Source organism: Trypanosoma grayi (assembly GCF_000691245.1).
Source record: "Trypanosoma grayi strain ANR4 Tgr_114_V1, whole genome shotgun sequence".
Taxonomy (NCBI): domain Eukaryota; phylum Euglenozoa; class Kinetoplastea; order Trypanosomatida; family Trypanosomatidae; genus Trypanosoma; species Trypanosoma grayi.
Genome location: NW_008825733.1, coordinates 1 through 24,066, shown reverse-complemented (window position 1 = coordinate 24,066; position 24,066 = coordinate 1). Strand labels below are relative to the sequence as shown.

At 54.9% G+C, this 24,066-nt stretch overlaps 13 protein-coding genes across 13 annotated transcripts; all 13 read right to left on the bottom strand.

The window, feature by feature from the left end:
• Positions 1–86: 86 nt before the first annotated feature.
• On the bottom strand, positions 87–1,505 carry DQ04_01141120 (ATP synthase; the record flags this gene model as incomplete). Its single annotated transcript, XM_009310276.1, has 1 exon — positions 87–1,505. The coding sequence occupies one exon, from the start codon at positions 1,503–1,505 to the stop codon at positions 87–89; it is 1,419 nt and encodes a 472-aa protein (XP_009308551.1).
• Positions 1,506–2,811: 1,306 nt separating this feature from the next.
• On the bottom strand, positions 2,812–5,724 carry DQ04_01141110 (hypothetical protein; the record flags this gene model as incomplete). Its single annotated transcript, XM_009310275.1, has 1 exon — positions 2,812–5,724. One exon carries the CDS (start codon positions 5,722–5,724, stop codon positions 2,812–2,814), a length of 2,913 nt encoding a protein of 970 aa, XP_009308550.1.
• A 646-nt stretch (positions 5,725–6,370) lies between these two features.
• Positions 6,371–7,099, bottom strand: DQ04_01141100 (hypothetical protein; the record flags this gene model as incomplete). Its single annotated transcript, XM_009310274.1, has 1 exon — positions 6,371–7,099. One exon carries the CDS (start codon positions 7,097–7,099, stop codon positions 6,371–6,373), a length of 729 nt encoding a protein of 242 aa, XP_009308549.1.
• Positions 7,100–7,552: 453 nt separating this feature from the next.
• On the bottom strand, positions 7,553–9,400 carry DQ04_01141090 (hypothetical protein; the record flags this gene model as incomplete). Its single annotated transcript, XM_009310273.1, has 1 exon — positions 7,553–9,400. One exon carries the CDS (start codon positions 9,398–9,400, stop codon positions 7,553–7,555), a length of 1,848 nt encoding a protein of 615 aa, XP_009308548.1.
• A 514-nt stretch (positions 9,401–9,914) lies between these two features.
• DQ04_01141080 (hypothetical protein) lies at positions 9,915–10,703 on the bottom strand (the record flags this gene model as incomplete). Its single annotated transcript, XM_009310272.1, has 1 exon — positions 9,915–10,703. The coding sequence occupies one exon, from the start codon at positions 10,701–10,703 to the stop codon at positions 9,915–9,917; it is 789 nt and encodes a 262-aa protein (XP_009308547.1).
• A 189-nt stretch (positions 10,704–10,892) lies between these two features.
• DQ04_01141070 (zinc finger domain-like protein) lies at positions 10,893–11,888 on the bottom strand (the record flags this gene model as incomplete). Its single annotated transcript, XM_009310271.1, has 1 exon — positions 10,893–11,888. One exon carries the CDS (start codon positions 11,886–11,888, stop codon positions 10,893–10,895), a length of 996 nt encoding a protein of 331 aa, XP_009308546.1.
• Positions 11,889–12,190: 302 nt separating this feature from the next.
• DQ04_01141060 (Myb domain protein 40) lies at positions 12,191–13,003 on the bottom strand (the record flags this gene model as incomplete). The annotated part of the gene is made up of 1 exon (XM_009310270.1): positions 12,191–13,003. One exon carries the CDS (start codon positions 13,001–13,003, stop codon positions 12,191–12,193), a length of 813 nt encoding a protein of 270 aa, XP_009308545.1.
• A 409-nt stretch (positions 13,004–13,412) lies between these two features.
• On the bottom strand, positions 13,413–14,108 carry DQ04_01141050 (hypothetical protein; the record flags this gene model as incomplete). The annotated part of the gene is made up of 1 exon (XM_009310269.1): positions 13,413–14,108. One exon carries the CDS (start codon positions 14,106–14,108, stop codon positions 13,413–13,415), a length of 696 nt encoding a protein of 231 aa, XP_009308544.1.
• Positions 14,109–14,666: 558 nt separating this feature from the next.
• On the bottom strand, positions 14,667–16,001 carry DQ04_01141040 (putative 2-oxoisovalerate dehydrogenase alpha subunit; the record flags this gene model as incomplete). Its single annotated transcript, XM_009310268.1, has 1 exon — positions 14,667–16,001. The coding sequence occupies one exon, from the start codon at positions 15,999–16,001 to the stop codon at positions 14,667–14,669; it is 1,335 nt and encodes a 444-aa protein (XP_009308543.1).
• A 526-nt stretch (positions 16,002–16,527) lies between these two features.
• On the bottom strand, positions 16,528–17,190 carry DQ04_01141030 (cytochrome b5 domain containing 1; the record flags this gene model as incomplete). Its single annotated transcript, XM_009310267.1, has 1 exon — positions 16,528–17,190. The coding sequence occupies one exon, from the start codon at positions 17,188–17,190 to the stop codon at positions 16,528–16,530; it is 663 nt and encodes a 220-aa protein (XP_009308542.1).
• Positions 17,191–17,723: 533 nt separating this feature from the next.
• On the bottom strand, positions 17,724–20,033 carry DQ04_01141020 (putative arginine N-methyltransferase, type II; the record flags this gene model as incomplete). Its single annotated transcript, XM_009310266.1, has 1 exon — positions 17,724–20,033. One exon carries the CDS (start codon positions 20,031–20,033, stop codon positions 17,724–17,726), a length of 2,310 nt encoding a protein of 769 aa, XP_009308541.1.
• Positions 20,034–20,395: 362 nt separating this feature from the next.
• On the bottom strand, positions 20,396–22,360 carry DQ04_01141010 (hypothetical protein; the record flags this gene model as incomplete). The annotated part of the gene is made up of 1 exon (XM_009310265.1): positions 20,396–22,360. One exon carries the CDS (start codon positions 22,358–22,360, stop codon positions 20,396–20,398), a length of 1,965 nt encoding a protein of 654 aa, XP_009308540.1.
• Positions 22,361–23,107: 747 nt separating this feature from the next.
• Positions 23,108–24,001, bottom strand: DQ04_01141000 (hypothetical protein; the record flags this gene model as incomplete). Its single annotated transcript, XM_009310264.1, has 1 exon — positions 23,108–24,001. The coding sequence occupies one exon, from the start codon at positions 23,999–24,001 to the stop codon at positions 23,108–23,110; it is 894 nt and encodes a 297-aa protein (XP_009308539.1).
• Positions 24,002–24,066: the final 65 nt, after the last annotated feature.

The following is a 24,066-nucleotide window of genomic DNA, read 5'->3' as shown; positions in this document are numbered from 1 at the left end:
TCTTTTCTGTCTTTTCATTTCCTTTCTTTACGACCAACAAGGCTAGACAAATCATAACAGGAAGCGTTCTTCTTGCCATGCATCTGCTACTGCTGCTGCTGTATGTACTCCCACCGCTGCACCATAATCTTTTGAACTGCTAGGAGCGCATTCTTGGCGACCTCGGGGTTGGCGTGCGACATCAGCGCCATGACGCGGGTCTTGACGCCCTCTAGTTGGGGCAGCAGCAGCAGGGCACGCCCCGTTGGGTGGTGGCGCACGACTTCGCCAAGGTCGTAGCACGCTACAGCCAGAGTAAGGTCCTGCCGCGTCGTCATGATGATGTTGCCGAGCGCTGCTAGCACTTCGTAGTTGTTGCTCTCGAACTGCATGACGTTTTCCTTCCAGAATTTAGCACTGGTGTGCACAGGCGTCCACTCAAGGGCACCGCTAAGTACCTCGCCCCGATATTCCGAGAAGCTCGTGAGCTTTTCCATGCTCTGTTCCAGGACGTTCTGCAGGTCGTGAATGAGCGTACTGATGTCCTCGTCTCCGAATTTGCGGCGCGACAGTTGGGCGAGTGTCTTCAACATGCCGATGCCCACCATCTCCGCAATGAATGCCGGGCCCTTTCCACCGTTGGCGCGCCCTATAATAAAGAAATCCTTGTTCACCCATTCCGCCGCAGCAGGATTCGCTATGTGGTGAATGTAGTTGCGCTCCGCCTCCACCATATTCCACAGCGTCATGAGCGCGACGCGGATGCACTTCTCCTTCTGCAGGCGCTGCAGCACACGGTGCAGGTGTGGGATCATTCTGTGCTGCTGCAGCTCCACCACGCCAAGGTACTCGTAGGAGAGCAGCCACGACACCAGCAGCGTTTGGTATATAAGTTGTATGATGCTTGCCGAGTCGTTGGCGACGATGTCGAACAGCAGGCGCGGCAGGAACTCCACCATGTGGTGCTCGAAAAAGTAGCAACGCAACGCCTTCCGACGGGCCACGATCGCGCAGCCCTGCACCGCAAACGACACCGACGGCACCTGCAGCGTCTCCGCCGATAGTGCGTCCTTCACATACGCGAAGAAGCGCTGCAGGGCCTCCTCGTTGCGCTCCGGTGGGCCGTGGCGCAGCGCCGTCGCGGCGAGGAAGAGCGCGGGGTCAACGACGCCGCGGTCCTCGCCGTGCGTGGTCACGATGTACAGCAACGACTTTGCGGCGTCGTCGCCCAGCACGTCGGGCGACAGCACCCCGAGCTGCTCACCCAGCGCGTTCGATGACAGCACGAGGTCGGCGAAGAAGCGCAGCAGAAAGCCGAGAATGTTCACCGCGTGGGCACCACGCACAGCCTTGAAGAGCGCCACAGCGACTACCCGCTCCTTTCCGTCGAGGAGCGAATGCACTAACTCGCTGCTGGGGGGGCAGCTGAACAGGTGCTCCAGCAGGCGCACTGTTGATTCGTCCGTTATGCGCATCTCGCGCACCTGGCGGATCGCCTCAGTAGCGTCAGGTGTCAGGCAAGACATTGTTGCCTCTGCCGCCGCCGCGCAAACACTTGTTGACTGCGTACTAAGCAACGCACCTACCACGCAGGAGGGGCCGGATATTGTCAAGAAAGCCACCAAGACGAGCGCAAAAATCCAAAAACAGAAACGAGAAAACGAAAAGAAGACAAGAATAGTGACAGAGAAGGACGCAGCATGGTATTCAGTATCTGTGAGTCTTTCTGCGCGTTGCTTTTGGTCAGGCACTTGTTCCACCTCCAGTTCACTTCTCCGCATCGACGCCCCCGATCTGCCTGGTAGCTGGCACCACACAGGAATACAACGACAGTAAGACGAAAAATACAGCGGCCCTACACACACAGACACACACACAGAGAGACAGAGACAGAGAGAGCGGGAGTGTGTCTGAGCGTGAGAGTAAACCTTGTACAGCACTCTTTTGGGTTTCTTTACAGAGCAGCGCGGGGCATCATTCCCTGCCTCCGTGCAAGAAGAATTCAAGCGTGGAGAATAAAGAGGTGACAAAGACGGAAACAGAACAAAAAAAAAACACACAGAATGAAAAGAACGACAAGAAGATAAAAAAAAAAAACAGACACATACAGAAAAAAACGTGAACAGATAAAAACAAAAAAAAAACTTCATTCATTTACCTGTTCGCCGTTGGTGGAGAGCAGCTTTAAGCGCTTTCTGATTCTCCTCACGCAGCTGACGCAACTGCTGCAGTACTTCACCTTTTGTTTTCGCACCGGAAGTGGATTGAGCTGCAGCTGCAAGTCCTGATGTTGCATGAGATGTCGCATTCCCCGAGGAATTTAGATTGAGTGTTACGGCTGTCGGATGCTGTTTCTTTGCTGAGCGGTTTTTCACTGAGGATGGCGGCGTCGTGACTTCACTCACTACCGTGCAGATGTCGCTCAACATGAACATGTCAGCGCTCCACTCACGCTTCTCTTCCAAAACAGTGGTGCCACCAACTTTCGCCACGGCTTTGGCGGGGGATTTTGCCGCATGCGTCGTCTTTGCAGCGGCCGGGCTGGCCTTTGCATGCGAAGTCACAGTGAAGCCACCGCCGAGACGTCTAGAAGTTGGTTGCTTCGTGCTTGTGGCAGTGGGTGTCGCGGCCTTGCTGAGGCCACCGGTGTTGTGAACAACTCGCGGCGCGACGGATGCCACTGACGCAACGGTCAGCAACTCCAACTGTGCGTCATCGTCCTTCCATTTCTTAGCTGATGTCACTTCCACCGCTGCCGCAGGAGGAGGTACTGCAGTGGTGGTGGTGGCAGTAGTAGCGGCAGCAACAGCAGCAGTATTAGTAGCGGTGATATTAGCAGTAGTAGTCGTAGTAGTAGTAGTAGTAGTAGCAGTAGTAGCCGCAGTGGTGGTAGTAGAAGCCTTTGCCGGTGTGCCACCAGCAGTTTGATTGGCCTTGCGTTTTGGCTTTTNTGGTGGCAGTAGTAGCGGCAGCAACAGCAGCAGTATTAGTAGCGGTGATATTAGCAGTAGTAGTCGTAGTAGTAGTAGTAGTAGTAGTAGCAGTAGTAGCAGTAGTAGCCGCAGTGGTGGTAGTAGAAGCCTTTGCCGGTGTGCCACCAGCAGTTTGATTGGCCTTGCGTTTTGGCTTTTCACCGTGAGTCGACGGTAACAGCTTGGCAGCCTTCGCCGACGGAGCCCCCAACCTGACTGATGACACGCGGCAGCGTCCACGGCGCCCCGGCGTTGTGCTGCCCTGCGCATTCTCCGCCGGGTTGCTGTGGACGTGCGCCGCTGCGGGGTTCGCCTCGCGCGGCACCTCTTTTGACTTGCTCTCCAGTTCAGCAGCAGAGGTCAGCAGCCGCGGTGGCTTTTGCAGGCATGAATCATCAAGGGATGTTCGCTTTGGTGTGACGTGTCGTGTCAGCAAGCCCGCCTGACGCAAACCAAAACCTGCACTGCGACAGCGAACGAGTTTCGTCTGGTTCGGCTGCACGCCTTTTGCGGCACCATTCCCACGGAGAGGGGCAAGTAGTGAGGAGCGAAGAAACGTGTTTGAGGCACCGGCAGCTTGCTCCACGGGTGCCACTGTCAATTTTGGGGCGGCAATGACCTCCTCGGGCTCGGGTGGCGTCGACACCACAGTATCCGCCACATGTGCATGGGGAACCGGCGGAAAGTCACAGTACAACTCCAGTTTCGCGCCACATAGGCCAGTTGGTGCCTCCTCGGCCAGAAACGCATTCCAGTCGTCCTGTGTCAGGAGGGAAATGCAATCACCCTCATTGTCCTGGTAGCGCATGCGCAGTTTTTGTCCGCCCGATCTCGGCAAACTCCCGACCTGTTGCATGCAGAGCTCGTAAACCTTCTTGTAGATATCATCAAAGGTGATGCAATCTGGGTCGGGCACCCGCAGTACGCGCAGCTGCGCCTCGAAGTGCACCTTCAGCTTAAGCGCCTCCACTGAGCGCAGACACGCCTCTCCATCCTGCACCACCTGTCCCTTGAGACCAACCTCCTTGGCGTGATTCAGCGTGGCGCGCAGCTCCTGCACCCGTACAGCCCCAATTGCCGGATACCTGCTGCACATCCGCGTGAACCGCATGGGTTGATTGTTCGACGACGTGTTGCTGGCGTCGTCAGTCGCGCTGCTGAGTGTGTGGTTGAACATCGCAACATCGTTGCCATCGAGAACCCGCTCTAGATCAAGGCGGGCGAGGTCCTGCGCGGTACGGGCTGTGAAGGTCTGACACGCCGCTTGATACGCAGCGGTTGTCTCGGTTGTCCACACCTGCGACGGCACATGCATGACGCTAATCGATGTGGGATCGACGCGCCTTGCGATGAAGTCGCTGGGTGTCATGTTCTTTACTTCCATCATCTCTGAGAGAAGGGCGCTGCAGCGTGCCACAACCTCCTTGTTCACCGCTGTGTCCCCAGCGATACCAAACTGGAGGAGAATCTCGTTTGCTTGGTGTATGGTGCGGAAAAGCGTGACCGTCTCGCCCACCTGAGCCGCCATGCGCAATGCCGCCTCTACATTCTCTACCTGCTGAAGACGAATAATAAGTCGCTTGCCCTCCTTAAGCAGGTTCCGCTCTGCTGCCGTCGTCAGCTGTCCGTTTGACGAAAGCTCCTCTACGGCGCAAACACATTCAGCAAGATTATTTAGCTTTGGGGCAGCGACTGCAGCGCGCAGTGCATCGATGCGGTCGCGCTTCAGCTTTGTTGACTCCGAAATAGCAGCAAGAGGCTTCTCCAGCTGTTGCTGCAGAAGCTCTGAGAGAGTCTCACCGGACTGCAGAATTTCACTGATGATGCTGCTCTGGGAGAGCAATTCCTGTTCCCCGTGCGCAACTGCCGCTGAAACATCACCCATCGCAGCCTGCTCACAAACAGTCGATACTATTTGATTCCATGCTTCCATTGCTGGAAACCATTTCTTTTCCATCCATGTAAAGAAGGGGCTGTGTAGACGTGTGACACCACCAGCACGGTGATTCTGCCGGTGCTCATCAAGCATCTCTTTTGCACGAGTGAGATCCCTCTCGGCGACAACGCGGCGCAGAACAAGTATCTTCTGTGCCACTTCGAATAAGCTGTGCACAACCCGACGGCATTCCTCAAGTGTCTGCTGGCTGCCCAAGAAAAATTCCTCCACATCGGTTACTTCATGGTCGCGATACCGCAGTTCAATGGCGTCCAGTGTTGCGTGGACGTCTGTCACGGTGATGTTGACATTTCTATCAACTTCCTGCAGCGTCACAATTTGTGAGAGGGACACGTACTCAAGCTTAGAGAGCCAGCCAAGCAAAGCATTCGAGCTGTTGTGGAGACCCATAGCCAGCGAGCCATCCAAAGAACAGTCACGCTGGGTCGTATTCACCACACGGCGCGATGCCACAACAGAGCTCTGCACAGCACGAACGCCCTCCGGCGGCAGCGGGACACGAGCGCGGTGCGACAGTGACGCCGTTACGCACTCAATGTACGTGAGGATGCCTTCAAGTTCCTCCAGAGCTCCCTGCGAGGCTCCGGCGAATGTGACCTCTTTCCGCGTCACACGGTGGCCCAAGGCAGGGGCGTCACGCATCTCGTCTGCGGAGAAGTGCCGCACAGTCGACTCGTGTACATTCTCCTTTTCTGTAGGCCGATTCATCCACATCTGCGGCGATGTTGGGTACGTGGGGGGCCTGCTGAGAGGCGCCGACGCCGATGACTTGCTGCCGCAGGTGCTGTTTGTTGCAGTGCTGTCCTGTCGCCACATAGTCCAATGCGCCGTGAACGAGCAACCAACAAACGTAAGAAACCAAAAAAAAAAACGGGGTTACAGTACAAGTGTAAGTTTTGAAGATACGGTAAAGAGAGATAGAAAGGCTGCTATGACTAGTCCTCTTCCCGTCCTCCAAATATTCCTCTTCTACCCTTTTGTTTGTCTGTCTTGAGTCCACGTATGTATGCCGAATGTCCGAAGCAACGTGTCTCGCTGTTTAAGGCTGAGGATATAAAACGGTGGAGCTGATGTAGTCTAAGAAGTGTGGGAAACCAAACGAAAACAACAAGAGGGTACAGCGTTCGCTGTTTCTAGTTATCCTTTGAAGAAAGGACGGCTAACTTCTAAACGCAGAAAAGAAAGGAAGACGACAAGAAGAACAAAAAAAAAAAANAGAGAGAGAGAGAGAGAGAAAGAGAAACGCGAACTACCAGAGAGTTCACCGGGCATACTCAGCGGATGCGTAGCTGTGCGCTGGTAGGGTTGGGCACAACTCGTGTGTGTCGGCTTCGCCACATCCGCACCCCGCTGCGCCCCTCGTGTCCTCGGTTTTGCCTTGTAGTCTCGCGGCACTGGATGCCGAGCGCACAGTAAACCTCATCACCGCCTACGCCTCACCCGCAAAGGAGGAAGCGTGGGGCTACAAATCCCCATGCGCCCCCTCCACCTCCTTATTCTCAGTCGCCACCAGTGCCCCACTGGCATGGCCATCAGTCAAAGATATTGCAGCTACCGCGTCATTGAGCGACGACACGTCATCCTCCGTCAGACGAAAGGGAAGCAGCAGCCGCCCCAACAACTCCCGGTCCTGCTGCACGCCACGCCAAAACTCCAAACGGGCCTCCCACTCCGTGATGGCGAGGCGATGGAGCGGCTTCGTTACGACGCCATGGAAGGTGCTCCCTCGCGCCACCCCGTGATAAAGTGGGCACGACACAATCCTGGGCTCTTTTCGTGTGGAAATGCCTGAGACGCCACCCCCCGCCCCTTCCTTTAGCCGTGCATCTTCACCTTGTTGCCGTCCTTCCCAGGAGCACTCCGCGCCTTGAATAAAATTGCAGCACATGCTGTAACCGTTCTGGTCAAACCCTTTATAATGCACAACACTGTCACGAAAAGCGCGGAGCTGCAGGGAGAAACGGTATGTGTCATTCTCAACCACATCGAGACGCTGAGAGGCAGCAGGGCGATTCACCTCATCTTTCATCTGGAATTTGACATGCACTGCAACACTGCAGCCGTGAAGCATGGTTTCATTGTCACCTAGAGATGCGGTTCCACCAGCAGTCTCGCCAAGGCCACACTGTACAGAGGTCGATGCGTTGATGACAGCAAAAGGGCCAAACTCGCAATTCTCCGCCGCATTCATGACCGATGGAGAGAAGCGTGGGAGTGACGCAAATGGACGCATACAACGAAATGGTGTTGATTCGTCCATTTTGGTTGGCCTGAAAGAAGAAGCACCACCCACACGCGATGAAAACAGCATCACGAGTAGCAAAAGCGGCACGACAAAGGCCGCAGCGGGACGATACACGCCCTGGTATGTGTTCATAACGGCGCCTCAATGATGTTTAATCTAAAGAGATGTTTAACATAGTAAAGGATAATTCAAAAACGAAAAAAAAATACACATACACACGCATTATATATGTATATAGGTGATTCAAGCCAAACAGTCAGCTGAGCGGTGCGTCGGCTATCAGTGAGAGCGAAATTCAGTACACAAATACCCTCAACTTTGGCGAGGCACAAATACAGATCATCGTTGCGTAAGAACCACCACAAACGAGTAGTAAAACAGACATTCTTACACAAATGGTTACAGCATGATCGTCGATGACACTGGCATCCCGAACAATACATCGTTTCGAGTATCGCAAGCGTCCCCCTCACTGCGTTCATCCTCAGACGAATTCTCGATAGAGACACCTTCTAGTTTAACCGATACAGCCCGCCCACTATTGGCGGTGCCATTGGCAGGCTCCACCCACACAACAGCGGAAGTCAGAATGGAGAACACATCGTTAATCAGGCACTCCAGCACGGGCACCGTGCGCATCCCCACACCTTCCAAGCGGATTCGCAACATCGTCAGTCGAATGGGCAAGTCAGGAAGAACAGCCCACGAAAGAACAAACGCGCAACGACCCTCCTCTACAGCGCCTGTTTGCTCCTTCCCCTCCGCCTGGGGAGGAGGCGGCGTCATCTCCTGCACACTCAACAAGGGCGGCGCGGGGTTAGGCTCCACTTCACACGAGATGAATCCCACAAGATCCCGTTCCACCGGGTTGAGAGTTGTGCGTTCACCCTTTGCAGTGATAGAAAGCCCCTCGAACGGTGCCAGCTCGGGAAGACCCGAGGCTTGCCGCAGTGCGAAGCGCGGTGTTTGCTCATTGTTGCAAAACTCAGGGAGGGCGTCTCTATCAACGAATGCCTCAAAAACAATTGTCGTGTCAACAGCATCGGGGCGCCTGACCGTCACGTGGAAGAACACCTCATGGTTGTCTGTTGCGCAACGGTTGCCCCGCACGAGTGTAAGAGGCGTGGTCCCACCATTCTCAGAACGATCTTGTGCATTGCTATCCGGCATTGTAAAAACAGACCCAACAGATTGCGATGGTGGCATCGTCAACGCAGTGCCGAAGCCGCCCAATGGTGCGTCCCGGTTAAATGTTCGTCGCTCCTTCTGAGTCTCCTCGACGGCAAGAAAACTGCTGCTAACAGAGGAAGTGTTATTGGCTACTACAACTCTTTTCTCCTTCGTCCCCGATTCACTTGCTTGGGGCAGCTGTGGCTTAAGATCTCCTTTGCGCAGATGCGGGTATTCACCATCAACAAAGACGCCAGCAGTGGAGGACGGAGTCTCCTTGCGACGCGACGTTGCATTTCCTTCCTGATTCTCCCATGGGTCTGAATCATCTTCCTTCTTCCCTAATGAATGTCCCTCAGGCAGAAGCGGGGAAAACTGCGTAAGCTCCAGCTGGCTTGCTCTCGGTATTGCCACTGCCACGTGATCATCAGCGGTTCTTCTTTCTATGGCACCAAGAGTTCCCTTTGATAGTTCCGGCGGCAAGCTTCGTATTTTTTGCGGTGAGTTCCTCCCACTGCCGCCATTACGCTGTGACGACGCGCCGTAGCCGTGCTCGTCCCGCAAAGACGTTCCCATCGCCTCTTCGGAGCGTCTCCGACACTTCTCCACGACCAAGTCCTGCCATTTGAGGATAGATGCTAAGAGGTCTCGAACAGCACGCTGCTGCACCTGAACATGGTGGTGCGTGACCTTTGAGTGGGGCTTCATTGCACCCAGTGCCTTCTCTATGCGGCGCCTATCCTCCATAAAGTCAGCATGCACAGGCCCTCGGTTGATAGAGGGAAGAGAATTAGAGGCTGCGCTGTAATTTTGCAGCGTGATCTGAGTCTCACACGCGGTCGCAAAGCTACGCTGAGTCTCCTGGATGAGGCGGCTCAGTTCACCAATTGGGCGAGCGATGCCGAAAAAGTATCGAATGCCCCCCGCTATAGCCAGCGCGGTCGTCATGAGGGAGCCGTACACCACACACTGCTGATGACTCCCGAGATACAGCAGTGGAACAAACAGTAGAACGCACGAGAAGGCAAGAATAAGCGCCTCCACAATCGCTGAGAGAAAGGCTTGAATGCCGCTCATTGGCGCAAAAACGAAAAACTATTTTTTTGTTGTTGTTATTATTATTATTATTCTGTGCGTCGTTGCCGCTCTTGTTTGCAGCACCGGCAGTGGCAACACCAAACGCCGCAGGGTCAGCCCCGACGTTTCCAACCGCACACCCGTTGCCGACCAGACGTCCTCTCGCACGCCCGGTTCCCTTTCGGGTTTCAAAGGCTTTATTTGACAAAATCAAGAATAGATAGGCGGAGAGTGAGAGAGAAAGAGAAAAAACAACAAAAAAAATTATATCAAAAGCCGCAAAGTGGGTCTTCAACATCATACGCACTGCCGCAGAGAAACGGACCCACGGGAGAGAAAGAGTACTGGTACAGACACGCGTGCCCCCACGCCTTCCAAAGCACCCGGCCCTCATCTCCAAAAATCAAAGAGGAGGAAGACCACTAGGCCACTACGCAACATTACAACTCTTTTTTTTTTTTTCCTCTTATACAAAAGGCTAAGCCTTTCGCTACGTCATTCTCATATCTGCGATCTAATTTTCGCACCTTCTAGTCATCTGTACTTGTGCAAGGTACGTCCTCATAGCTGCCTCATTTATAAACGTTGAGTGCTTCTCCAGGATGTGCACCAAGGCGTCATGCATGCTCCTGTCCTGGAGATTGTTTTCGTGATCGACATCCATCAATACATGCTGCTGTAATGCATTCAGCGCAGTCGTGCGGGCGACGTCCGCACGACGGAGAAATTGAGTGAAGACGACACCTTGCAGCTCCTGCAGCTCTGGATGCCAGGGCGAGGTGGAGTAACTGTGCAGCGAGATATTATCGGGTCTCGCGTGGCGGCACAACTTGTTGAAAATAGAGTGCGGGGCTGACATCTCTTCGGTGTTCTCGCCCTTCATGAAAAAGCTACGATTCATCAGCGATGTGGTTCGAAGATAACCTCCACTTTCGATGAGTGACGTTGAATCCTGCATCCGAGTGTGTTCCTGAATGATAATGCGGGAAGCCATCAAAAAATTTGCATGCGCCACCAAACTGAGCTCCACACGGAACTGTATGCATCGCAGGTGGCGGTAGTATGCCAAATACAGGTACAGCGCATTCAGAAATGCACAGGTTGGTAGCACAAACAATATATATAACTTCTGTCGCACAGAGTGGCTCATTGCGCTATCGGGGAATATACCTCCCGCAGTTGGTGGTCCCATGGGCTCATCGGGGTACTTCTCGGGATCGTAAATATACAGTGGCGGCAATGCTGTGATAAGAAGCAGAGCGGCGAACACCACGGTGCTTGATATCATCATCCATGGCAACATCGCTCTTATTTGTCTCGCCTAATCGATATCCCACGGCATTTCAAACGTTACAAAATGAAAAAAAAAATAGACACAGCAATCATAGTGGCGGGGCTACAAAGAACATGATGAAAACCTTTAAAAGATCATGGGTATTACAGTAGAGATATATATATATATATAGCAAACATTTTCGCACCGCTCACCTTGCTATACCAACTGCATCACCTCATCGTCAAATGTTTGGTAGTGCAAGCCATCACACTTGGCGGGTCGAAGTGTGGGCAGAAGCAGCCACAATGCGAGCACAGCGTTCGATACAAGTCCCCCCCTGTCGACGCGGTGGATTAGCGGATCCCCTTTCGTCGCGAAAACCTCTAGAATATTGCGCCACCGCCCGAGGTCATACGGGTTGCGGAAGGGAGCCATGCTGTTGCGCGTGAGGTGCTCCTTCTGCTGCACGATAAACCTCTCAATTTGAGTTTCGTTTCGCAAAATGTGCAGCCCCGTCCATCCAACAAAAAATATCATGCACACAGAGATGGCGCTGCACAAAAAAAGTGTGAAAATCACCGGAAAGCTCGTAAAGCGGTTGCGATAGAGATCATAGGAGTCAAGCACCCCTGCCTCGCTCCACAACGAGCACACATTCGAAACGCCCAGACACACGGTGGCGAGGCCGGCGCCCAGCAGGAGGTAGACAAGAAAGAGGAAAAAAAAGCGGTGATTCTCGGCATCAACGCAGTTGTTAATCCATGGGCAGTGGTGATCCATCTTCGTCACGCACCGCTTGCACACACGACAGTGATGCTCGCGCGGCGCTTTGTAGCGGTCGCACAGGACACAGAAACGGGAAGGCGCCTCCAACAGACGGCGCTGTTGCCGCAGTGGCAGCGCCTCACCCTCAAGAGCAAGACGCCGGGTCTCCGCCGCGCTCACAGCGGGGCTGCGGAACAATGCAGCCGCCACGTAGTTGAAGAGAATGCAGAAAGATAATGCGCTAGAGGCTGCCCAGAAGATCAGAAAGTAAAGCGATCCCGGCGTCGCCATCAGCGGGAGGGCAATTCGGACAAACGTCAATGTACAGAACACAATCAACGACAGACCAAAGGCAAAGACGACGATACCGCCCAACTGCACTAATGTGTACACACAGGAGCTGCATCGCTCAAGAAACGCCACAACAAGCGTGGGTAGCCCCTCCATGTGCAGCCGAAGGTCCGTGTGTGTTATTATCAACGCCAATATGAAATTCGCTTCTTATTCCCTCTGTGAGTTTGCAGATGCCGGTCTCTCTCTTTCTCTTCCACAGAGGAAAGAGTGAACGACAGGATATCCGTGCCAAAAAAAGAAGAGAATGTTAAGAAAAAGAAAAAGGGTGTTGTTTGTGATGGTGGTGGTGATATTGTTTATGACGCTACCGCAACACATCGGTCACACACTCTCTCATATTTCATCTGTGTTTTTTTTTTTTTGCTGTGTGTATCTTCTTCGTTGTCCACTCGGTTTTACTTTGCTGCCGCTGGGCCATGGTGCCCGTCGCCGTTGCTCCTGCTGCTCCCGTCCCCCGCCTTCACCGTCCTTCTTCCTGTTGATGTGTTTTGACCGCGCTGGAGCCGCCGCGACGGTGCACGCCTCGGCGGATCTCTCGACTTGCGTTTAGCCCTCAGACGACGAATATATTCCCGCATCCGCGCGTACTTGTGGCGGCCAAGGTCGAGCAAGTACTCGTACGGGTAAATACCACCGGAGTGCCCATCGGAGAATACGATACGGAGCGCGTAGTTCCCAACAGGAATTACATCTGTAATGATGATACCGCGGCGCCCGTAGACGAGCGCGTCGGCTCCAATCACGTCGGTGCTCGGCGAGTACGCACGAAGAAACTCCGCGAGAAGACGCGTGCGGTGCTCGTCCGCACGCCGTTTGACTCTTGCCTCACCGCCCGCAGCTTCCCCCACCCGCTGCTGCTGCTGCTCCGCCGCATTAAGAGCGGTAGCGGGCCACACGAGATCGAGGTACTGCCTGTCCTTCGACACGATGACCTGCGAGGGCACAAGGTGTGCGCGGAGGCGCTGCTGCGCATCGAGCCGCTCCGCCAAGTTCTCCTGCATGGAGGGACGCCGCGGGTACGGCCGTCGTCGCTCAGTGATGCGCTGCTCGCTGAGCGGCATCATTTGCTTGTCCGCAAGCGACGTCAGCCGCTGCGCCAGGGTGGTACTGAAGCGGTCCACAAAGGACGTAAAACAGCACCGCTGCTCAAACAACGTGGCCGGTGACCGTCGCAGGCGGGGCGCAGAAACAAGAAGCACTCGGTTCATGTACGATACGACAACAAAACCAACAACAACAAAAAAAAAAAACAAAGCCGCGGTTCACCTCCCTCTTCCACACACTCCGTGGATGCCAATGTTGCTGTTCTTGCTGCCNAAAGCCGCGGTTCACCTCCCTCTTCCACACACTCCGTGGATGCCAATGTTGCTGTTCTTGCTGCCACTCACTCGAATTGCGTTGCTATTTGGCGAAACCCTACACTTCTGCAACTTCACCCCGCCCTACACAAAGACGCAGCAGCGAAGGTGAAGGGTGAACACAAGAATCACCGCCAACCAGGCAGCATCGGATTCTCCAGAGAATAATCATCCCCATCCCCATCAGCAACAACAACAAACATTATAACCAATCTTCCACTGTGAAAATGGCACACCTCAGCGTGCGGAGCTCGCCACTCTACTTGTCGCGAAGCCGCCATGTGCGCTCCTTCAATCCGAGCACGCGCTTCGGGTACCGCACCGCATCCTCCTCCGACGTACCCCAAAGCCGCCTCCGCGCCACAACGCGGTCATACCAGCGGTCACCAACCCACTGCGGCACCGCGTAGTACAGAAAGCGGCATATAGTGCGTGGTAGCCACCGATCAAGCTTCATCCCCACACGGCAGACTGCCACGTACCTGACCGAAACAACAATATCGAGGTCCTCGGCCGCACCGACCCCAGAGTCTCTTGAGGCACCAGAGGAGGGATCGAGTGGAAACATATCCCTTCCGTTTCTGCCGCTATCAGCTGCACCTAAGTACTGCTTCCGCTGTCTCCGCCGCACGCTGCTCAAGAAGGTGGCTGTCTTGGAGGGAACCTTCTCCACCAGCACGATACCCTCCGCGTCCTGCGTGAGGTGTGGGAACCAGCGCCGCACCTCGCGCCACTCGACCGAATCGAAGCTGCAGAAGAGCACTTTGTTGGCCTCCAACCTCACCGGATCAATGTCGCGCGAAAAACTAAGGATGCTAAAGAAGGAGAAGTTGCGCTCCAGTACGTACTGCACCCGGGCTTGGCACATGAGACAGTGCCCGTCGAACCCTACGAGGTTCCGCGGCAGTTTGCGCAGAACTGCCTGATACGACCGGCCGCGGTAGCGTTGTGACATGCATAAAGTGTTATTATCTTGACTCTGTACGTGGGTGTATTATATATATATATATATATATAGCACAGATGCGGGGAGCCGCCGGACCACACCGCAATCAAGCACCACGACGCACCACCAGTAGCAAACCAAAAGAAAAGAAGGAGAGTGTACCAAGTGTGCATCTCTGCTGCCGCCTCTCATGGCAACCACAGACCTGAAATGATGCCTCTGTGGAGCGCCACTTCGCCTGGCCCCTCTTCTCCCTCACCATCATCATCCTCCATGTTCCTTCGTTTGTCTTGGTGCTGCGCCCTGAATCTTGTCGCTCGTCACCCGGGACGGCGGGCGCCTTTTTCCTCGCGCAGAGGAGACTGCGACACAACCAGCGGCACATAAAGCGACGGACTCCACATGCGCACCCCGCCTTGGCATCGCATCCTCCGTTTTATCAGAACTCGCAATGCGAACACAGAGACATCAAACAAACGAAAACAGACAAAAAAAAGCCACAAGGAAACAACACAAGCGCAAAAACGTCATATCGCTCGCTATCGGTTGTTTAACATCTCGCCTTTTTCACTCCTTGTACAACTCGCTGTTGCGCGCGTAGTGTTCCTCCAACTCACGCTGCGCCTCTCGCAACTCCGGTGTCATGATCTTGTAGACATCGTCGTGCAGCGTCTCTAGCGGCCACATGGGCAGCTTCTCCTGCCGCCGCAGCTCCTCGAGCACCTCCTGCCGCACCTGCTGCACCAACGCCTCCGACTGCGCAGGGCTCCACAGTGCCTTCTTCATCATGTACTTCTCAAAACGGGCGATAGGCGAAAGCGTCTTGGCGAAGTATTCCACTTCGTCCCGGGACCGGTACGCCAAGCTGTCGTCGGAAGAGGAGTGGTGCGAGACGCGGTACGTCATGGCCTCCACAAGCACAGGCCGGTTCGTGGTGAGAATTATGTCACGGGCGCGGCGCACTGTCTGTATCACCGCCAACACGTCGTGGCCGTCCACACGTGCGGAGGGGATACCGCAACTTGTGCCGTGTGCAAGAACGCCATCGCCACAGTACTGCGATCGCGTGGGGGTGGAGATGGCGTACCCGTTGTTGCGCACGACATAAAGCGTGTTCGAGCCCATCGCCGCAGCGAAGTTGAGACCGGCATAGAAGTCCCCCTCGCTTGTGGCACCCTCACCACAGAACNGCGTGTTCGAGCCCATCGCCGCAGCGAAGTTGAGACCGGCATAGAAGTCCCCCTCGCTTGTGGCACCCTCACCACAGAACACTGCGGCGATGCGCTTTTTGCTGGCATCCTTCTGCTGCTCGTTCTCAAGACGAAAGGCATAGCCAGCGCCTGTCCCGTGCGGGACGTGTGTTGCCAGAGGTGAGCTAATCATGTGCACATTCAGCTTGCGTGAGCCGTAGTGAATAGGCATCTGGCGCCCTTTCATCTCGTTCTCAACGTTGCCAATACACTGCGCCACCATCTCTTGAATAGTATAGCCACGGTACGTTAGGAGGGCGGCCTCACGATACTGCAGGAAGACCTCGTCACAGATCTGTAGCGCAGCTGCGGCGCCAACGACTGCGGCTTCCTCGCCAAAGCACGTCAAGTAAAATGCAATGCGGCCCTGCCGCTGCGCCTTCATCAACATGGCATCAATCGTGTGTTGCCGCAGCATCGTCTCCATCATTTTCACCAACACTTCCTTCGGCACCTCCGGCTCACCAGTCGGGCTAACAACTGTGCCGTCAAGGTCCACCACGTGGTAGAGGGGCGTGGACGACGCTGGTTTCTCGTAAAACATGAGGTCTTTCGTCGTTGGTGTGCCAGCAAAGTCCATATTCCACACCTTCTGCACCTTTGTGAGGGCCTCATCGAGGGCCCGACGCAGACACAGTGAGGCCCGAAACATCCCTTCCTCAGTATTTGAGTCTTCGTAATGCCACACGCCTCGCACACACACACACACACACACACCGGCACACCATCACAAGCCCGGTGTACGCGGGACAGCGCATCAAAACGCCCAAGAGAAGCGGAGTAAAAGGAGCGAAAGAAATAAAGTAAAATACGTCGCCGCCACACACACACAGACAGAAAGCAGAATAGTAATAAATAAAAGGCAACAAATGGAGCAGAAACAAAGGGAGGGTTTATCTTTTCATGTCGCCATCGCAGCTCACATTGGACGACTGATGCCAAACCGCACCAGTGTGCTCTTTACATCAATAAAGGAAAGGCGAGAGGAGTTTCTGTGGGGTTTGCCTCAGCTTCTCCCCTTTGCCCTTCTATCATCCACGGCGCCATCATTCTGAATTCTCTTCGCTTTCTTTATCTCCCCTGTATTGCTTGACTGCCCAAGCCCCCACCTCTCTTCTTCTCCTCCTCCTCAGAGTCTCGCAGTTTCATGGGCACTCTTGCTTCATGGTCGCGCGCGGCTACGCCTCAGTCAGGTCGTCGTCGTAGTAGAGGTGCAGCGTTGGGATGTAGAAGTCGGCGTTCAAGCCCAGCGACTCAAACTCCTCCGACTCGTCAACGACGCCGTTCTCGTCAAGCGTCTTGCTCATGTCGAGGTCGCGACCCTCCGGGTCGTGGCGGCGCCACGTGTAACTCAGCGCGTGGGCGTTAATTGAGAGAAACCGCGTCATGACAATCTCGTGCAGCGTCTCCTCCGCACAGACCTCCAGTGTGTGCTCGTGCCCGTTGAGCGTGTTGACGATGCGGATCTTGCGCGTCTTGCGGGTAAGACTTCCAATGGCGTACTTCTCGTCCTGCCACCACGGCACGTCGTAGCTGAGGTCGATGCTGCTATCGGGGAGAACGGTCGGGATGTGTGCGAAGCGGCCGAACGGCTGCGCATATGTGCGGAAGCCCGTCTCGGGGTCGATGCACGTCTTGAGGTCCATCGTCGTCTTGTCGAACCAATGCGAGATGTCAGCACCGGCGGCGCGGATGAGCGGCTGCACGAGGCTGGCGTAGCGTGTGCCCTGGTACTGCTGAATGAGCGGGGTGATGTCTAGCACCTTGCCGTTGGCTGACACAAACGCGTCATCCTCGAAGCAGTGCGCGCGGACCTCCCGCGGGGTGTAGTGTCGTGGCATCTTTCTCTCTCTCTCTCTCTCTCTATATATATATATATATATACCTCCCTCTCTCTCTCTCTCTGTGTGTGTGTGTACACCTATGCTCAGTGCGAGAGTACTGACTTCTGTACGACGATGATATCAACAGCAACAACAAACACTACTACTTCTCCCACGCCAAGCTGTGAGAGTATGTGAAGGAGCTGCTGCTGCTGCTGCTGCTGCTGCTGCTATCACCCCCCTCCGCTAGAAACACCTGACACGAAGAATAGCTCCCGCGTCCGTTTCTCTATTTGTGCTTGTCCCGCCCACGTCCTTACAGCAGTGAGAAGCAACAAAAAAGTCGATTGTGAAGCGCCGAGGCCAAACGTAACAAAAGCAAAAAAAAAACAGCCGAGAACAGGCACAGATAGACACACACTAATCCTGTGAATGGAAGTTGTGATTACCAACAAAAAAAAAGCAAATGCCCATTAATAGAGGTATAACACACTTATAACACTTTAACTCAGGCATTGAGAAAACACACACACACACACATTTCCCAATCCTTACGACGACAAAAGAACAGAGGCCGCCCATCCACCTTCATTAATCGCTGCTGTTTCAGTCTTCACCCCCTCTTCGGCGCCCTGTAGCACTGCGGCATCGTAGCTGTACCACACACGCAGATCCCCCTTATTGACACAGCGCCGCAGGCGGAGCTGTAATGTTGAACCCGCCCGCACCTCCATCACATCGCGTGGCTCCACGGCAAACACACATGGAAACCAGCTGAACATTCCCTCTGTTCGTCCATCCGGGAGAGTCGAGAGAGCGATAGGGGCTTTGCCAACCCCTGCATTGTCCCCGCCCCTTGTGGCGTCGTTGAGTTCGTACAACAGGGCGCTGAAATATCCAACAAATCCGCAGCAGCGTCCGCTGCTGTCAACGCTAAAATTGAGTGTGACGTCTCGTTCCTTTCGCTGCTCCCCTTCTGAGAAGTGATGAAACGTCCAACAGGCTTGCGGTGGTGACAGCGCAACGGCACGGCAAAGGTTGCTAACAAACATAGAATGAAACAACGACGCACGTCCGTCGCGACACCACGGCGGCAGCACTGAGAGGCCTGACACAGCGGCATCGGCAACGGCTTCCTCCATCCACCCCGAGTGCAGCGGTGCGATCCACGCAGTGTAGTGCATAGGAATGGATACCACGTGTGGGTTTGACGGCAGCCCCGCCGACGTCTGGTGGCACTGCAGGTCTGCATAGAAGCCATCAATGCACTCCGGGCTCAGCTCGTTGTCACCAAAGCTCCCCAGCAGCTCTGACACAACAAGATCGCACAAGCCCCACCGTGGTGGCAGCGGNCCATTGGACATAGTCACACTGCGACCGTCCGCGTGGATTGTCTCCACAACGTGCCCACAGCAATGCATCCACTGACGCCACTGTTGGTCGGCGCGGAGCCGCAGTCGAACGAATTCTACCGCCTCCGGGTTTTTTTCTACTGCGAAAAGGTGAACACGCACACCAACATCCGTTGCAGCAGCAAGACACTCTCCAATAAGAGGGCCACGACCTGCCCCAAGAAGAACAACGTAAACCGCATCCTCCGTTGCACCGGATTCCGCACCATCGTGGCATCGACACCACATTCGCCAATGACTCCATTCCTCGCGGTGCGTCAGCCACTCGCGAAAGTAGCTGCGCATCGCCACATAGTACTGCTGGTACTTTTTGCGATCCTGTTCAAACACCTCGTAGGCACCGCTAGGCAGCATGTGGCCCAGAGGTTGTAATGGCAACTCTAGGACGTCCTCAAAAGCTGCAAAGAAGTCCTTCCCATTGTCCACCACGCACCTCTCGCAGAGTTGGTTTACCAGTGCGTAGGATTCCAAAAAGTAGTTAGCAGGAAAAACGGGTGCTGCGCGTCGCCGCAGCAACTCCACCACGAACGCCCCCAAAGACAAAAAAGGGGGCTGCGCGGCTGCCCAATAAGAAGCAACAAAGGGCATCACGTCGCTCGGCAGCTGCACGCTCTGAAACCCTTTCGCGCCGGGCCGCAGCGCGCGCAACAGCTTGTCCACACTGGGAACCTCAAAGGCAATAATCGGCTCTCCGAGCCACTCCGACGGGAGAGCGCCAAAAGTTTGGGAGAAGTGCAAGTATGGTGCAACCCTGTGGACAACTTCGCGGGACACAGAACTCGGCGCGCCCACTGCGGCGGGCGGAGCACCACCCCAAAGAAGAACCGTGCGGAGACGGGAGTAGGCGACTCGGTGCGACTGACACGTCGCGTCACAGTCCACCCAGATATGTGTTATTTGGGTCTGACGCAGGTGCGCCCCGAGAACAGCAACAGACGCTGCAAACGCGGCTGTCTCGTCCTTGCCGTCGTCACCGCATTCCGGAAGAGGCACTACCACCGCACGGAGGCACAGGAATGTTGCGAGACGAAGTTCGCGTTGTATGCATTCCGCCGCCCCGGGAGTGTCCCACGATGGGACTGTCACCCTGCAGCATACAGATGGGCCCCACGAAGACGAACAGTTCAGTAAATCCAACATCTGTTCCGAAGCATGTTCAACGTTCTCCAATGCTGAGGTTAGAGCAGCAAGTGGGGAGCAGCTATTGAGATGCACCTCATCAGCACCATTCTCGCCAAGATCGAAGAGAGAGAATGACGCGTTGGATGCTTTCCTCTTGTCTATCGCAGACAGTAGTGTCGTCGCACCGCAAATGCCATAATTCTGGAGGCTCGCTGGCTGAAAGGCTCCCCCATCCGAGTGTGAAGGATAGGCGGCTTGCCACCCCATCGAGGAGTGATCCTCAGTAGCATCAACAGTAGCGGTGGAAGTATTGTTTCGCCGCTCCATTTGTCTTTGCTGTCCCTATCAATGATCGCTGCTGAAGAACAGCACACTACAAGAACACAAGACAAAAAAAAGTTATTATTATTATTATTATAACCAGGAGAAAAAAAAAAAAACAAGAAACAAGAAAAAAAAATCAGGGAAAAAAAAAACGTACACTGAAGCGGCGGTGTACCCACAAGGACGACTGCAGCTGTGGCATGAAGATGCATCCCCACAGCATACACGAGAAGTATGAAGAAACGAAAAAAAAAAAAAATAATACAACGATACATAACAAAAGAGCATCCATTCAGCATGAATATCTAAGGTGAGATCCGATAACAATCAAACAAAAAAACCCGTGGCGAATCCCACGCATGTGTCTATTCCAGCAAAGCCTTGCGCTCTCGTACCAGCCCTAGAACATGCTCGCGGGTGAATGGCCCACGGGCACCCGTGCTGTTGCCGCCTCGACTATGGTTATTCATCTGACTTCCATCAAGATTTCGGCTTTTGGATTGGCCACTAGCCGAGGGCGGCGTCATGCTACGCGACAATGAGTCCATTGTTACCGTTTTACCATTTGTTGATCTGGCCACAGTAGGGGTTCTTTGCAGGCCGGTCTCTTGTCGTGATGTACTCATATCCGCCGCTCGCTCACTCGCGAAGCCACCACCACTAGGCTCAGTCATCCCATCACCATGTCTCTGTGGTAATGGTGGAACCGCTACGCTCTCTGGCATATATTCTACCGGAGCGGCACCCCTTTCCCCTGTTGAGCCCTGCTTCAACTCCTCCAGTCGCTGCCACTGCATCTCCAACCTGAGTAGTTCCTCCCGTATCCTCTGGGATTCTTCTGATGGAAGAAGAAGCTCCTTTGTGACTGTCCTTTCATCTGCATCGTTGCCATGTTTTCTTATTGGTATTCCTGTATCATCAAGAATACTACGCAACGGTGGGGCCTTGGAAACTGCTGCCTCTTTCAGCGCGGAAGCGTTCTTTACAAAACTCGACGGGTCCCGCTGAAATTCCTCGTAGCTATTGCGTAGGCGCTGATAAAGATCCTCAATGCCCTTTAAATATTCCGCCACCTTCTCGTCCTTCTTTGCTGCCTCTCGATTCAGAGCATGGTGAATGTCCCCAACGCCACTTGTATATGACAGCTGTGTGCTGTTACGCCTTTTACCCGCACCCGTACGGGCTTGGCTGTAACTCTTCTCGTCCCGAGAAGCACTTTTCACCCGCACCTTCGGAGAGTACGCTCGCTTGCTCATCACTTCTTCCAAGCACGGCGACACTCCCTTCACTGCACGGGCTTCTGTGTAGTAATCCCTCCGCCGATGGTTCGGCAATATACCAGCAGTACTAGTAGCGCCGCGTGGAGTCCCAGTGGTGCGTCGAGTGGTGGAGGGCGAGCTGAACCGTCTTGCTGGCGACGGTGCAGCACGTCCGTTGCGTGGTGTCGGATTCCGAGGTTTCCGCTGCCATGTACCTCCAAAGTTCTGATGGGAGTCCCTACTCGGGCTGCGAGAGAGTCTACGATGTAGTTCCCGTCTGGCCTCATGAGCAATATGCCGCACGTGTTCCTCCTCCTGTGTGGATATAGAGGGCGCCCGTGTGCGGCCTGTGCTGCATCGTGCCTGCCCTGGTCTCCGTTGCGGGCCAGCGTCCTCCACGCTACCGTCCCCGGTGCTTGACGGACCGTAGTCCTCTACGTCCTCGTTCACCCGCTGCTGTTGCGGCTGCTTTGGGGGCAGCACAAACCACGACGGTGGGGGTGGGGGTGGCATTTGACTCATGTCCGCATTAGGGGGCAGCGGCGGGAACGGCGGCAGCAGATAAGGAGGGAATGGAAACATCGAAGGCAGCGGAATGTCCTGCGGCGTGGGCCATCTTGCCGTAGCACAATTACTGTTGCTGTCGTTGATCCCGCATGCTGCGTTGGTGCCGTTGGGCGGTATGGGTGGTGGTGGAATCCACGGCACGTCCTGCGGCACCGCCCACGTTGCCGGTGGAATGGGTGGTGCCGGCCAGTCAGCAAAAGAGGGATTCAATGAGGCGCCGCTAACAAAGAACGGTGGCGGTGGCGGTGGCGGTGGCGGTGGGGGAAAGTAACCAGCGCCAGCAGTGCTGGTGCTCTCGTACGAGATGCCAGCCTGATGTGGGCTCACACTACTGAAGCGATTAAAGACTGCAGAAGACGCGGCAGTGGTATCAGGATTTCTATCGTGGCGGCCATGCTGCGTGAGGTTGTTTAGCCGTGGTGTCGTGCACGCCTCCAGGTAGCTGCTATCAAAGAATGTGTGCGGCTCTCGGCATTCGCGTCGCTCTCGCGTCGGGGCAGCCATTCCGCGGGAGACCCGGAGTGCTGCACGCGGGGAACGTGCTGCACTAAAGATGGCGGCCGATGTGTGTGTGTGTGTGTGTGCGGGCTGGCCGCAATGACCCCACAGCCCTCGTCCCTACCTGGGATCTGCGCAGCGTACGAGACAAACAAAGGGAAGTGAAACAGCGGTGGTACATAATTCCATGAGCTTTTCTTTTCGAATATTCCTCGCCCCCATAAGCGCGCACGCGCGCCTCACTCTCTCTTTCTCTCGCTTTCACTCTCACTGCCCTTGTTGCTAATGTTGTTGCACTCACTCTCTCCCCCTCCACTCACCCCGACCCCATCAATGCCGCCACCCCCAACACCGACAAGAGTTTAAAATGGGTCGTCCTCCTCCCCGTCTACGGGCATGATACAATGGACCAAGACAAGAGAGCGTTTGCAATACACAAAAATGTAGACAAATGAATACAATGTACAATTCTTTTCTGTTGTTTCGTTTCTCATGTGAACGGCAGACGAAGCACCGGTGCGGCTCCCCGCCATTACTAGCAAGCCCCTCCCCTCGCCGCAGCAAGGGGCATACGCACCCAACCGCTTACTTCTACGCCCGCACACTCTCAAAAGAAAGAATGAGAGAATGAAAAAAAAAAACAACAAAAAAAAAGACTCATGTTCTCCTTCTATTTCTTTTTTTTTCCCCCTTTTTCGCTTCTTTTTTATCTCACATTGCATTTATCCTCGGTGCTGCTTTGGTCACGCAGCTCTAACTGACAAAATGCGATTGCCACCCTGTGATGGTGCTCACGTAGTGAAGAAGATCGTGCCGCATCCGCTCTTTGCTCTCCTGCTTCATGTAGTGGCACATGCGGCGGCTCTCCCGCAGCGAGAGCGACTGGTACTCCGCCAGTTGCCGGGTACGCTCCAGCATGAGGTCCTTCGCGATGCGACGATCGTTGCAGGCAGCAGTCATGATGGCAGCGTAGGCATTCCGGTACTTTTGGTCCTCCTCCTTTATGAGTCGCTGGTGCTCCATTTTCTCCTGCCGGTCCCGCTGCAGCGCATGCCTCATGTCTTCGCGGAGTTGCCGCGTCGCATCGCTGTGCCGTTGCACCATGTTTCGGCGAACTTCCTTCTGCAGGTCATCAATAAAACGCAGACAGCGTAGCATTTCAATCTTCTCGTTGCGCAGCTTGTAGTCGATCATGCGCTTCGGTTCCTTCCGGTGCGCCTCATCTCTCGACACGGTGTCAGGCAGGAGACTGCGGGGCAGCACTGCGCCACCCTTCCGTCTGGTGCCACCGCGCGTTGCAGCACGAAAATCTACAGGGCGCTGTTTTCCACGCCGGCGACGGGACTCACGCTCACGCGCGGCCTCCGCCAGTCGTGCGTCCAACAAACTTAGCCGCTCACGCGCATCCACAAATCCTGCGGAGGAGACCATGGCGTGACCCATCCGCTCCGGTGGAATCACCTCCGCGTTCCACGCCTTCACCATCTGGGTAGTGGGGATCTCCTCCTCCTCGAGATTGCCGTAACTACCGTCGCTGCAGCCGTCGTCCTTCACCTCATTCCCCCCGTCTTCACTCTCGCCCTCAGAACCCAGAGCAAACACGCCACGGGCGATCAGTGGCTCCTCTTGCCGCGTCCTCGCCTCCATCGCGCGCGAGTTGTAATGAGTGTGGTGGTGCTCGTGCTGGTGTTCCGGGTGCGGGTGCGGGTGCG